Consider the following 13,321-nt stretch of genomic DNA (forward strand, 5'->3'; position numbering starts at 1 on the left):
CTGCGAGTTTCGTTAAAAGTAATCAAACAACTCTCATTTATTTTATTGTAATTTTTTTGATGAACATTTCGTTTTATTTTGCAAACAAAAATTACAAAAAACAGAAATCCTAATTAGTTAATACTCAATTACTGAATTAATTTGATTTTTTTTATAATTACACATTTAAGTAACATAAAGTAAGTACGTAACATAAAGTATGTATATAACTTTTTTATATTGGTAAGTAGGTAGGTACTTTATTTGCGTCGCACTAGAGCTGCACAATGCGCATTTGACGACGGTCTGGCAAACGTTCCTGAGGATGATCCGAAGAAATGCCATCGCACTTTTGTCCCTGCTTTGGTAGCCCGACGACTTGAGCGCGAAGTTGAGCTCTTTACAGTAGAACAGTTTAACAAGGTACTTTCCGTTAGAACTATGTTTCATGTAGTTTTCAGTTCCATGTAGCTTTAAAAATTAAAAGATTTTAATCTACATGAAAATCAAGGCAGAAACTAACTTCCTTCCTTCTTGTATGACTCTCCTCACGCTAATATTGAAAGCATGCGAAGTGTTGCCATAGGTAGAGAGTTCTATTTTACGCCACTCGCTAATTTCAACTGCCTTATTTCTTCCTCAGTGACTCCTCAGCTCTAGTACGACGTAAATGAACAAACAAGCGGCCTTATTTCTCGGTGGCTGTGCTGCACAGCAACCTCCTGCTATCTATTAAGCCTCAACCCTAAACTACATTGATGGGAAAATAGAGCTATAAGCTAATGCAAAGATTTCGAGGCGATCTATATCAATTCAGCTAGTAGTGTCTATTTATTAGATTGAAGCAGGGACTAATATAGGGGATAAGGACATTTAACTTCTCCCGGGGGGTTTCAGAAAAGCAACATGCTTGAGACAGACCGGTTTTACGCACAAAAAGTGGCGTTCACGTCGTCCTAGTGATTATTTTCTGACATTCCCGCCGTACCTTAGCATTGCGCGTAATCAGTGTTGATCATTAAAAAGCAATTTAATTTAAATTCTAAAATTTTTTCATTTCCGTAAACCAGTATATTATTTTGTATATTGCTTAAAGATGTCTATTCATTACTCATAATTTATTTGTTTGTTTATTGAAATTTTAAAACCAGAGATCATTCAGATTACGAGCAATTATATACTATAGTTTCGGTTTTGTTTAATTTCGGTTTTCAGAACTTGGGTTAATTAAAACCGAAGGAAGGATATTTGCTTATTCAACCATAGTTATTAGTTTGAAACGCCTGGTTCTATTATAACTGAAGTATAGATGCTTATATTAGCATTTTTTTATATTTAAAAATTTGATATAGCAGAACGAGTTCAAAACTAAAACTCTTTGAATTTTATAAGTTTACTATTATAGTTTTAAAATCGTTATAATTAAAAATGCACATTAATGACAAATTTTTTTAAGCAAAATATAAGCCATGCAACCTTAAATTTTTTAAATTTTCCTATGAGAATCAAAAATAAAAATCTTTTTCATGAAAATAATTATTCGTAGCATTTATTATGAATTTATGAATTCGATTGTATGTTTCAATTTCCGATCTTTATTAATGTCTTTGCACGAATAATTATTCAAATTATTATAATATATATATATATATATATATATATATATATATATATATATATATATATATATATATATATATATATATATATATATACCTATCAAAATCTCCCAATTCATTTCTTAATGTCCGCGTAAGACTATCTACCTTGCTAATTAATTGCCCTCAATCATTTTGTTTTGATTTAACAAGGAGTAAAGATAAAATAAATCATAATTTATGTAAATATTTAAACATTGCTGCCTTTATGAATGTTTTTTTTAAAGAAAACAATCATATTTTGCGTTACACGTAAAGGGAAACCACGAAAATATCATTCAGATTGTTGACGCTTGAAGAGTTCCAGCGAAATGCTCAGTAATCGTAATGAATTTTTTTTATATAATAAATCATTTTTTTTTTGCGTCTTTGACAGACAGTCAATTATTTCGGTGATTAGCGAGATGCTCTTCATATTTTTTGTAACTTTAAACTCATTCCAAAAATCAAAGTAGCGTGCAATTTAAATATCGGCGTAAAACAATGTTTATAAAAGTTATTAAAATAATTTATTTTAACCAAGATTAAGTTGAAATTAAAGTAATCAAATATTGCGTTAAATGCAAAGGAAAACCTCGAAAAATTCTTTCAGATAACTGAACAATAATAAGATTACAGCTAAATGTTCATTATCGCAATGAATTATTTTTTAACCATTAATTTATATCATCCTTGACAGACAATTTATCCATGGTCCATCCTAGCTCCATGAATTTATCATCTTAGTGGATGTTGTGAAATACTTTTCCGATATTTTTAACTTTTAACAAGACCCAGATATCAAAGTAACTTGCAATTTAAATATCAGAGTAAAATCATGTTTATAAAAGCTTTTGTAGCAACCTACATATTATTTAAAATAAAATTAAAATTTAGACAAATCAAATGTTGCGTTAAATGCAAAGGAAAACCACGAGAATGTCTTTTAGATTGCTGAACAATAATCGCATTACAGCTAAATGTTCATTATCGCAATGAATTGTTTTTTTAACCATCAATTTTTTTTATCATCCTTGACAGACAATTTGTCATCTTAGTGGATGTTGTGAAACACTTTCTTATATTTTTAACTTTTAACACGACCCATAATATCAAAGTAACTTGTAATTGAAATAGAGGAGTAAAATCATATTTTGAAAGACTTTTTGAATGAAAATAATTAGAATTTCCATTACACACAAATAGAAAACCAAGAAAACGTTTTACTAGCAAACTAGTTGTACGCTAACAGGCAATAATGAGACTATATCTCAGCAATTATTATCATTTTCCTATTTCTTGTGTTTTATATGAAATTTAATGTTTTGACTAGCTTGGAATGTTTACTAAAATGTTGTTTATTTTATTTATTTATTAATTTTTTGTAAATACATGAATTGTATTTTATTTTATTTGAAATATTTGAATTTCAGAATGATATAAAGAATTAAATTTTAATAACATATTAGTTTTTTTTCTTTTTTTTTTTAAGTTTAAAATTTACGAATTATAAATCTTTAAAAAAATCTGGAAAAAAATGTGTCATAAAATTTGCGAATTTCAGATTTTTCTGGCAAAGAGACTGAATGTTATGAATTATTATTAATCATTACAACTTATAATAAAAATCAAATTAAAAAAAAGAGCAAATTATGTACAGCTGCAATAAATAAGCACCGCAGTTCACTAGAGGGCGTGGATATAGAGTACAAACTAGTTACTAAACCAGTGATGTCAACGTTCACCGTGACGTCCGTTTGGTCGAGTGATTTGAAGGTAAAAGTACCCAGCGGTAAGCCAAGAAGCGGTAAGTTCCTGCAGATAAATGTGCGGAACAATGAGCAATCGCGAAGCTCGAAATTCGTGTAGGTGGTCCAGTTGTTCGCCGCCGCAACACTGTGTGCGAATCAGATTTTTTTTCGCATGATATTGGTGAAAATTATGAGTTGTTGTCAATTTACGTCGCACTAGAGCTGCACAATGGGCTATTGGTGACGGTCTGGGAAACATCCCAGAGGATGATCCGAAGACATGCCATCGCAATTTTGATCCTCTGCGGAGGGGATGGTACCCCCGCTTCATTAGCCCGATGACCTGCGCACGAAGTGGACCACTTTACGGTAGCACAGTTTAACGAGGACCAATACCGCACACCCTCGGTCCCTCTGCAGACTGATCCACGTGGGCACCCACCCGCCCACTGACCGTAGCCAGTGATGCTTGACTTCGGTGATCTGCTGAGAACCGTGACTTAACGATCAGTCCACTGCGGGACGTGAAAATTATGAGCGAATATTCACTAGTGAAAAATTCGCCTTTGAGATTCACTTTTGCATGCAGTGACAATGGCTTTTTACAAATTTAGTATTTCCATTTGAACTGGTTAGTAACATTTGCAGAAATGGGCAACCGGATCCTTTACATAATTAGGAAATGTGTCCGTAAACAAACAACTGACTTTGTTGATCATTTCGCGTTAGCATACCCTTAATTATTTAATGGAATAGTTTGAAATATTCCTGTATGTGCATCAGCATTAGTCAATTTTAATTAAAGAATGGTGTGAGTTCTTTTTTATTTTTATTTCTCATAATAATAAGCGCAATAACGTTTTTTTAATTTTTCAACATAATCATGTTTAGAATTATTTATTTAAAAGCTCTGCAATTTTGCATTGCACTTTTAAATGCAAATAATATTTTTCGAAGAAATTAATCTTGTGTAACATTTTTTTTACATTTGGGCCGTGGAAGTATATCAAACCCTGTGCTGGTATAAATGCAGTTTCTTTATCTTTATAATTTTACAATTTCAATGAGTCTAAGTTGCTGCAATGACTAGTTTTCTGTAATCTTTTTAATTCCTTTTTTCTCTCCCTTTTTAAAATTGGTTAACCGTAGTTTTTTGCAACCCTATTAAACTTTTATTACCTTAATCACTTATTGCAGTAAGTTTATTATACCTTGCTGTATCAAGAAGCTCATTGTAGGAAGATTTCTGTATCGTGATCTATAGCCAAACAAATGCCAAGCTTTCAGGCAATGGCCCTCAAGAAACTAAAAAATTTTATAAAAGGGGGCCTACTAAAAGGATATTACTCATAGCCATCCTTAAACAAGCTTCAATCTACTTGTTTATTTCTTTTAGTTTGCAAATTTAAAATAAATTTGCTACCTTGGTGATTATAGTCGGCATGACAGATCATGACACGGAAATATTTCCTTAATTATTACTTTATAGAAACTTTACTAATAATTATAAATAAAATTCTGTTTTCTTAGTTAATGTGTGTGAAAATATTACATAATTGATAAACCTTATGTGAGGGTAAACAAATCAAGGGTAACCAAATTCATGGCTGTTGGAGTATAACTAAGGGTACTTTTTGCTTTACTGGGTGCAAGCGAAAAGTCACTAATATATACATGTGCTTTTCTTAGTTGTTATTATGCGTCTGTGAGAATATGTATTAAAGACCTAATAAATATCAATTTTTAAAAAGATTTCAGGAATATGAGTATCTACGGGTATGAGTATCTCCATCAGTACCTGCACTAAAGATATTGCCAAGTTTTGGCCCCTTGGCAGTTTCCTGAGAAAAACAAATTGAAGAAAGAAATCAACTAAAGGGGTAAAACATGTATCCAACAATAGCATTTTTTTTTCAATTTTTGCAAATTAAAAAAACTTTTTGGCACAGAAATACCATAGAAATATTTAAATAAAGCTCCTTAAACTCTTAGTTTAAAGTAAAAAGGCATCCTAGAAGTGACTATGTAAGCTAACATAGGTTTTTAAAAATTAAAGAAATACTCTATTTAACAGTCGTAGTTAATTTTGAGAAACAAAACACTAATATTATAATTTAATTTCAAGATGTTTAATTTCATTGGTCTAATCCTACTAAAATTTTTTGTTTCTAAATATAAATAATAATTATCTTTTTTAAGCACAAACTTTTTATTCTCTAACTGTATATAACCTTGTGAAAACAATGGAAGGGATATATATATATATATATATATATTTGCATTAAAAAAATAAAGCAAATAAAACCAAACCTGGTCTAAATATCATCCCATATAAGACCAATATATGTTAAAATAAAAATGGGCACAACCTGCCTAAGTGAGGTAACCTGTCCAGTACAGCGGCAGATGACATCCTGTCAATCAGAGGAAAAACTTGTCTACTATGATGTGTGATTGCCTGTAACAGCTATATAACTCTTGCATTGATGTTTCATGCTTTTTCTTAGAGTTCTTATCAATTCGTGTGACAACTGTACTCATTCTTGCATCAAGGCATCCTTCAGTTCATAGCTATGGTCCTTGGAGCTGATCTTCAAGCTATAGTGATTGTCCAAAGATGTCCCAGATAGGTTCAGTGGGATTTAGGTCTAGAGGCCACTCCAATTGGAGGTATTCATCACCCAACTGAGCACTGTGTGGATAGGCATTATTGCTCATAAAGATGAAATTTGGTCCATATACTCTGTTGAAAAGTCTCACGTAGGATGTAAGAATCTGGTCCGTGTACTACTTAGCTGTCAGAGTACCACTATTGTACACATTCAGGTAAGTATGCTGATGCCTGGCCCTACGATCAGACTGCCTCGATCATAGTGTTTCTTTTCAACAATGTTAGAGGGCATATATTGACTCCCAGATTCTCTCCTGATAAGAACCTGTCTCAAATCACTGTCGAGACTAAATCTAGACTTCTCACTAATGAGAACCTACCCCCTAATTATGCTCTCAGCACCATGTAAGGTGGTCTTTTTTTGTGTGAATCACAGTCGAAGGAATGCTGGCGAAAAGTCTGAAATAATGGTCTTGAGACTGCATTGTTGTCCTTTTGTGGCCTTGACCAGGTTGGTGGATCACTTTCCCTGTTTTTGTGAACTGTTTCCACTTAGTGGACACCACAATTCTCGAAACTCTGAGTTCCCTACAACAAGTAGCCTATAATTGGCCTGCCTCGAGTCTTCCAACTATGGAACATCTTGTGGCATCATCTAGACAATGACAACTGGCTATAATAATAAGTAAAAAAAAGAAAATTCTAAAAAAAAATTTAAAAAAAGAAAGAACAAACAAGGATTGGGCTAAGCTTTATGTTTTGAAACGTCTTTACGCTGCTTGCTTCAGGGAGCAAATGTGGTACCTCTGCGACAAACTCAGTCACAGCTCCACTGCCTTGCAATGTCACTGGCCACTGCATTGAACAGGTGTCTGCAAACATCTTATCTATCTTCTGATGTCTTATTTCCGTATAGATGTTACTTATTTTGTTTTTCTTTATTAAAAAAAGCTGTTTTTTTCTTTAATTATTTTTATCAGTGTCTTATGTTTTAAATAAAAATGTATATAAGTAATCAAAAAAATTTTAAGGGTGAGAGATTAGGCACCTACAGTGGTTAGCTGCATACATGAATTATTTACGCAAAATATGTTTATACATAGATTATATACATAATAACATACTAAAATTATATGTTTGTGTACTCACAATAAAGGCCTAAACAATAAACCCTGTGTCTAAATATTATAAAATAAAAAATTTTAGCATAAAAAAATATTTTGTCTAAGCTTAAGGAAGTTTCATGAAATTGAATGGCAACCGAAAGTCGATTTTAATTTCCAAAACGAATTTGATGATTTGACCATGTGAATGTAAAGACTGATTTTAATTTTTTAATGTAGAAATTTATTTACTTGGCTATCTCTCCAACGGTGCCATTAAGCTAATAATTTTTTGAAGTCTTCTTTTTGCCTTCAAATTCATTATTTATTGTTTGAGATCTCTCCATTCTTCTAACTTAAAATAAATTTAAAGCAATTAGAGTTTGTTTCATTTTGGCGAATAACGAAACTTACAAATTTAATTCACTGGCTTGCATCAGAATGTTTTAATTTGTAACACAATCATATTGAAGTTTCAAATTTTTTTTTGTTATCCATTAAAAGTGCCATTGAACTAATTAACGTATTTGTTTTGTCTAAAGTTTTAGCATATGTTGTACTAAACATTTTAAAAACAAACTCACCACGATTACCTATTCTTATCAAATTATCTTAAAATGACCAGATCTGAAAGTACGAGCATGTAAGAGACAAAAATTAAATCCACAGTTCCTAAAGCAATATGAGTTTGTAGTCATACATTGTTTTGATTTTGGATCATAAATCTCAAAATAACTGAAACTCTACTTTTTTAAAAAGGTAACTACCTAGTATAAAATCTGAGTAAATATGTGCACTACACATAAACACGATATAGCAAACTCATGTTATCTCATTCGCTTTTGTTTGGACCAGCTGAGTCATTATATTGAGCTTCAACTGTATTTATATTATTTTATAGAATATAACTCAGCTAGAAACTGAAGCTTTAAGTGACATTAAGTGAAAACTAATATAACATTTCTTGTTCTTATAAAACAGAATAATCTCTGTTTTTTTTTAAATTTCTAATGCATGTTTACTAATTTTGCCTGTGAATAATTGCAGTCCTTACAATTTATGCAAATTCTTAAAAATATTGAAAATTTTTTTATAGAATTGTTAAAACTGGAGGTGAGTTTTATCATTGAATAGCTTTTTCTGGAGTCCTTAAGCATGGCAAGAATGCCAGTAATGAGTGTATCAGCATCCATTAATGATCCTGTTGCTGTTATGAATACTTACCGCTCATATGTATCAATGCTCAAAGATCCTGTTGCAAGTAAGTTAAATAATTAGTCATTACGAATTGAAAAATCAGAATTTATTTTCACTTACAAATTGCTCATTGCAATTTAGTATTTGAGATTACATTTAACTAAAGATGTACTTAATGAATAACTACATACTTGTGGCTGATGTTTTTTATTTTGGTAATGTTTACAATCCTCATAAATTGATATTCATAAAAAATAAAATATAAAATAATAATAAAAATAAATAATAAATAAGTAATATACTTATAAATAAATCTTACTTATCTTCATCAAATACAAAATCATTCTTCAATATTTTTTGTCTCATTTTAAAGATAACTATAAACAAATCATTGTATTTATCAGAACCTGATAAAAAATCATACTTAATTATTCTTACTTCTCATTTTTAATTAAATCATATCCACATTTCTTTTTAAAGCAAAACCTTGATCAAATATATTTTATGCATTTATTGTAGTAACCTGTAATTATAGCTTATTTTATTTTTTATTTATTTATCTGTCATTAATTCACTTTTCTTATTGATTATTGATTATTGAATATTGCAAAACTTCAATTTTCTCTTTTTATTTTCTTTTATAGAAAATGAAAGTAAATTAAAAGCTTTACAAGAATTAAGTGGAGAGCTTGAAGTAAGATTTTAATGTAATAGTGAATTCTATAGTAAAATGCTGTATTCAAATTGTCATTTTATGAGGAATTCAAAATTTATTTTTTCAGTTTCAGAGATGACAGTTCATTTTTTATAATTTCGCAGATTATATATGCCACTATCAGGACTGAATGTGCCGTGGAAAAATTCTGTATTTTTCGCTAACAGTGATCCGGAAGTTTCTGGAGATTGAAGGTCGAGATGTTTCAAAAAATCATTGATCACAGAAGTTTTCGGAAATTAAATTTTCAAAGGTGGAACTTAAAAACACAGTTTATTTTATTTGTTTGTAAGGGAGAGCCAGATACTTTATAAGCTTATATTCATGATTAATATTCATTTTTATCAGTAGATAGTTATTATAATCATAAACTCAAGAAAGAAAGACATATTTATAAATTTTAATTACTTCTCCGGGTCATCATAGGTACGTGTAAATGGTATAGGTATATGTAAAATTTTTTAATTTATTTTAAGTAATCTAAGAATTATTGAGAAAAAGGAAAAAAACCTTGTTTAAATTTTTTTTAACTCAAGAAATTTTCCGGAATTTTGACTTGGGCTCACAATCACCCCTGCACTATTAAAGTCATTGTACCGTTAAGACCAGCATTCAATTCGATTTTAACTTCTGAATTACAGGAACCTTTTAAACCCTGCCCCATTTTCTAGATATTTAAATTTGCCTCAAATTTTTTGGTTTAATTTTTCACTTTTTTACCAAATTTTTTTCTTTTACATTAAATGCAATTGGCAGTTTAGTTTCCCATATACTGATAAATTTATTTATTTAGAAATTAACGTTTAAGCACCAATCGTATAAAGATCATTGAATTTAATTGAATGGCAAATAAGAATTTAAATTCTAAGAATTAAGGAGCATTCAAGTGATTGGCTCAAAAGCTTTTTAAAAACTGTTTAAGCAAGTTGAGACATAAAATCACTATTTACCCTCCCTCCGATATTAGTACAGTAGAGAACCAATTATCCGGGATGCTCGGGACCATCGCTATCCCGGATGTCTGAATTTCCCGGTTTTCTGGATCGGCAAAAAAACGTAGTTTATCGATGTTTTATCGAACCCAAATTACAATGAAAACAAAGTAAAACATTTTAAGAAAAGAAAATTTCTCTTCACATGACAAAAATAGAAAAATAACATTTACAAGAATAGAAAAATAACATTTTAATAACATTTAAAAGTTTTGACAAGAAAAGTAAGTTTAAAAATTACAAAATTCGCATATATTTATTTTTTAAACATTTCATCAACTTTTAGCTGACGAAACTTTGGTTTTTGATTGAGAAACAACTGTTGGATTTTATAAACAGCCATTACATGAGTTTCCTCAATAAATGATTTCTGTTCCATTCCAGCTATTAGTTCTTTAGTTAGTTGGATACATCGTTCATTAGATATGGCAGATACTTGTTCAACTTCATCTTCGTCGTCACTTTCGTTTTGTTCTGCGCCTGGGTTCAACACCATCTGAATAATTTCAGAATCTGTCATTTCGTTTACAATTGGGACGTCGTTATCTATATTAAAGCACTCATTAATCTCTGCTTCTGACATTAAGTCCCGCTCTAACCATTTTCGAGAGTATTCCCGGAGCTCATTTTGAAAATCCTTTTCTTTTGAAATTTTAAACCCTTCAAAAGGAGAGTCGTCAACATCTTCTTCTAAAAAAATACAAGTCGGAATTAACTTCCGCCATGCGTGAGTTAATGTATCGTGGGAAACAAATTCCCATGCTTTCGCTGACAACCATATAGCATCTTTCACGGTGAATGTTTTCAGAAAATCTTGGACTGATTTTCCTTCATTAGCTGCGTCGATCAGCTTCTTTAAAAACTCAACCTTATAGCGGCATTTCAAGCTGCGTAAAATGCCTTGATCGAGAGGCTGTATCAAGGACGTACAGTTTGGGGGGAGATATTGAATTTCAATATTACTGGCAGTTAAAACGGCTGCAGGTGGATGTGCCGTACAGTTGTCTAAAAACAAAACAATTTTACAGTCATCGGGCAATCCCACCGATTTACAATGTGCGCGTGATTTAGGCACAAATTCCTTCTTGAACCATTCCGTGAAAAGTTCCTGCGTGATCCAAGCTTTTTTATTAGCTGTATAAACTACAGGCAAAACTTTGACACCTTTTAATGCCCGGGGATTTTTACTTTTGCCGACAACAGTCAGTTTCAATTTACACGTGCCCGCTGCATTCGCGCAGGCTAATAATGTCAGCCTATCCTTCGCAATTTTGAAGCCACTAGGATTAATTTCATCTGTTGTGGTATAGGTAGTATCTGGTAGATACTTGTAATACAGACCCGTTTCATCAACGTTAAAAATTTGCTCTAGGGTCAAGTTCTGAGTCTGAACCACATTCAGCACAAAATCTACATAATTCTCAGCGGCTTCTATATCGGCTGAGGCTTTTTCACCGCAAAATTTCGTTAATCGAATGCCGTTTCTCTCTTTGAATCTGGCAAACCATCCTATGCTGTATTCGCAATTTTTTTCTATGCCAAGCTCATCATGAAAATTTTTCGCTTGAGCCATAATTATTTGTCTAGTTAAAGGAAAGTTTTCTGATCTTCTCTGTCTTATCCACTCCATTAATACTTTGTCGACATCCTCATTTTTTGCCTGATGTAAAGTCTTTCGTTTTTTCATTGCATCTTCTCGCTCGGAATTTGAAAATAGAGCCAGTATTTTTTTCTTTTGACCGTCTTTTCGAAGATCATAAATGGTTTGAGTCCCTACGTTATAAATCTCACTAAGAGATTTTACTGAAGAACCTTCATCTAATTTTTTTAAAATTTCTACTTTCGTTTTTATCGATAAACTCACGTGCTTTCTTTTTTTAGACGTTGAAATAGACGAAGACATTTTCTTTCAAAATCACAAAATATACGACTAGTGCTATAAAATTCCAAAATTAAAATAAATTTTTCACACTCTAAAAAAGATTTCTAACACGTTTTAACTAATCCTAGCACAAGTAGATAAATGATGGATGATCTACTAATGTCAGAGAAGGGGGTGGAACCAATGTCAAATAAATGAAGCTGCGTGTAAATTATCTGCCCATCTGGAGGTGAAGGTCATGATGTGAAATTATTTTAAACTATTCTTTCTAACAGTAAAGACCAGATGTCCCATGAGTCATCCATTTTACAGAAGGTGGTTGGTAGGGATTAAGACAGGTCAAGTAGTTCTTAAATTACATTGCTAAAAAAAGCAAGATTATCTTATTTATGTTGCGTGTCATTTCAAAACTGATTAAAAAAAAAACTAAAATTTAAACGCTAATTAAAATCCAATATATTATTGGAAAGAAAAGCACCAATGAGTTTGTAAAACAAAGCATATTTTTAGCATCTAATTTCAGACCGTTCTTTAAAGAAACTAACAAATATGTAAACAATCCATATTTAAAATTAATCCTTATTTATTAAGTTAAATCACAAAAAGAATAACTAACTAAAAAATAATGCATTTTACCAACAGATAAGCAAATAAATAAATATTAAAAATAAATAAACTATAAAAACTTATATTTTTAATCTTTAGATACAAAATAAATAAATTATCCCCTGAAGTATTAAAAAAAAATAAAAAATCTTAAGGGAGAACTAATTAATCAATAAATTAATAAGAACAGCTTTTCAACAGTCATCCCCCAAAACAACTAAATTAATGAAATATTCAACATTTTATTTATATTTAAATGAAATTAAAACGTATTTAACCAACTGGCGAACGTTTTTAAAATCGAAGGAGAAAAAATTATAACAATGCAATACGTTTAGATTTTCTATATAAAAAAAAATTAAATCACAAATAAGATGGATAGATAAAAAAATAAAAATTAAGATGGTAAAACAGCGAAATTAATAAAGATAACTTATTTTGATCATAATACACACAAGGAAACAAATTAAATATATAAGTTAATTGAAGTTATTAATTTAATTAAAGTTGTGGAAAATTATAATAAACTAAATAAAATCAAATTAAATTTAAAAAAAAAAAACAACGCTGGAAAATTACCAAATGGAAACAGTAACTAGAAAGGGCTCTATCATAAATATTAAAACCGGGAGATTATAAAATCTACTGAATTAAAAAGAAATTATCTTAAAATTCATGAATAAAAAGATATAATTTATGAAGTACGAAATTTATTGTGAACGACAGGAGGAAAAAAAAAAAAGGGTATTGAAATCAGAAATAAATCGCTTTTAAAAAGGGAAAGCTGCAATCTTTTTTATTTTTAATTTTAGTAATAAATAATTGTATGCTTCATTATTAAACAATCT

General features: G+C 30.5%; 1 protein-coding gene across 10 annotated transcripts in view; it reads left to right on the forward strand.

Annotated features, from left to right (window-relative positions):
• The first annotated feature begins 3,118 nt into the window (after positions 1–3,118).
• LOC147800824 (transcription-associated protein 1-like) overlaps positions 3,119–13,321 on the forward strand; it is a 34,455-nt gene continuing 24,252 nt past the window's right edge. For 6 of the 10 annotated variants that reach the window (XM_087156370.1, XM_087156371.1, XM_087156362.1 and 3 more), the window contains exons 1-3: positions 3,119–4,178; positions 8,178–8,342; positions 8,923–8,972. In XM_087156370.1, coding sequence (XP_087012496.1) covers positions 8,237–8,342; positions 8,923–8,972 — 156 coding nt within the window. In that variant the 5' untranslated portion in view covers positions 3,119–4,178; positions 8,178–8,236. Of the gene's footprint in view, positions 4,179–5,118; positions 5,248–5,654; positions 6,194–8,177; positions 8,343–8,922; positions 8,973–13,321 lie in introns of those variants that run through there. The other 4 variants (XM_087156363.1, XM_087156364.1, XM_087156365.1 and 1 more) reach the window with 4 other exon arrangements.

The sequence above is a fragment of the Parasteatoda tepidariorum genome, unplaced genomic scaffold (genome assembly GCF_982258835.1).
Source record: "Parasteatoda tepidariorum strain Cologne lab strain unplaced genomic scaffold, Ptep-v5.0 scaffold_34, whole genome shotgun sequence".
Taxonomy (NCBI): Eukaryota; Metazoa; Arthropoda; class Arachnida; order Araneae; family Theridiidae; genus Parasteatoda; species Parasteatoda tepidariorum.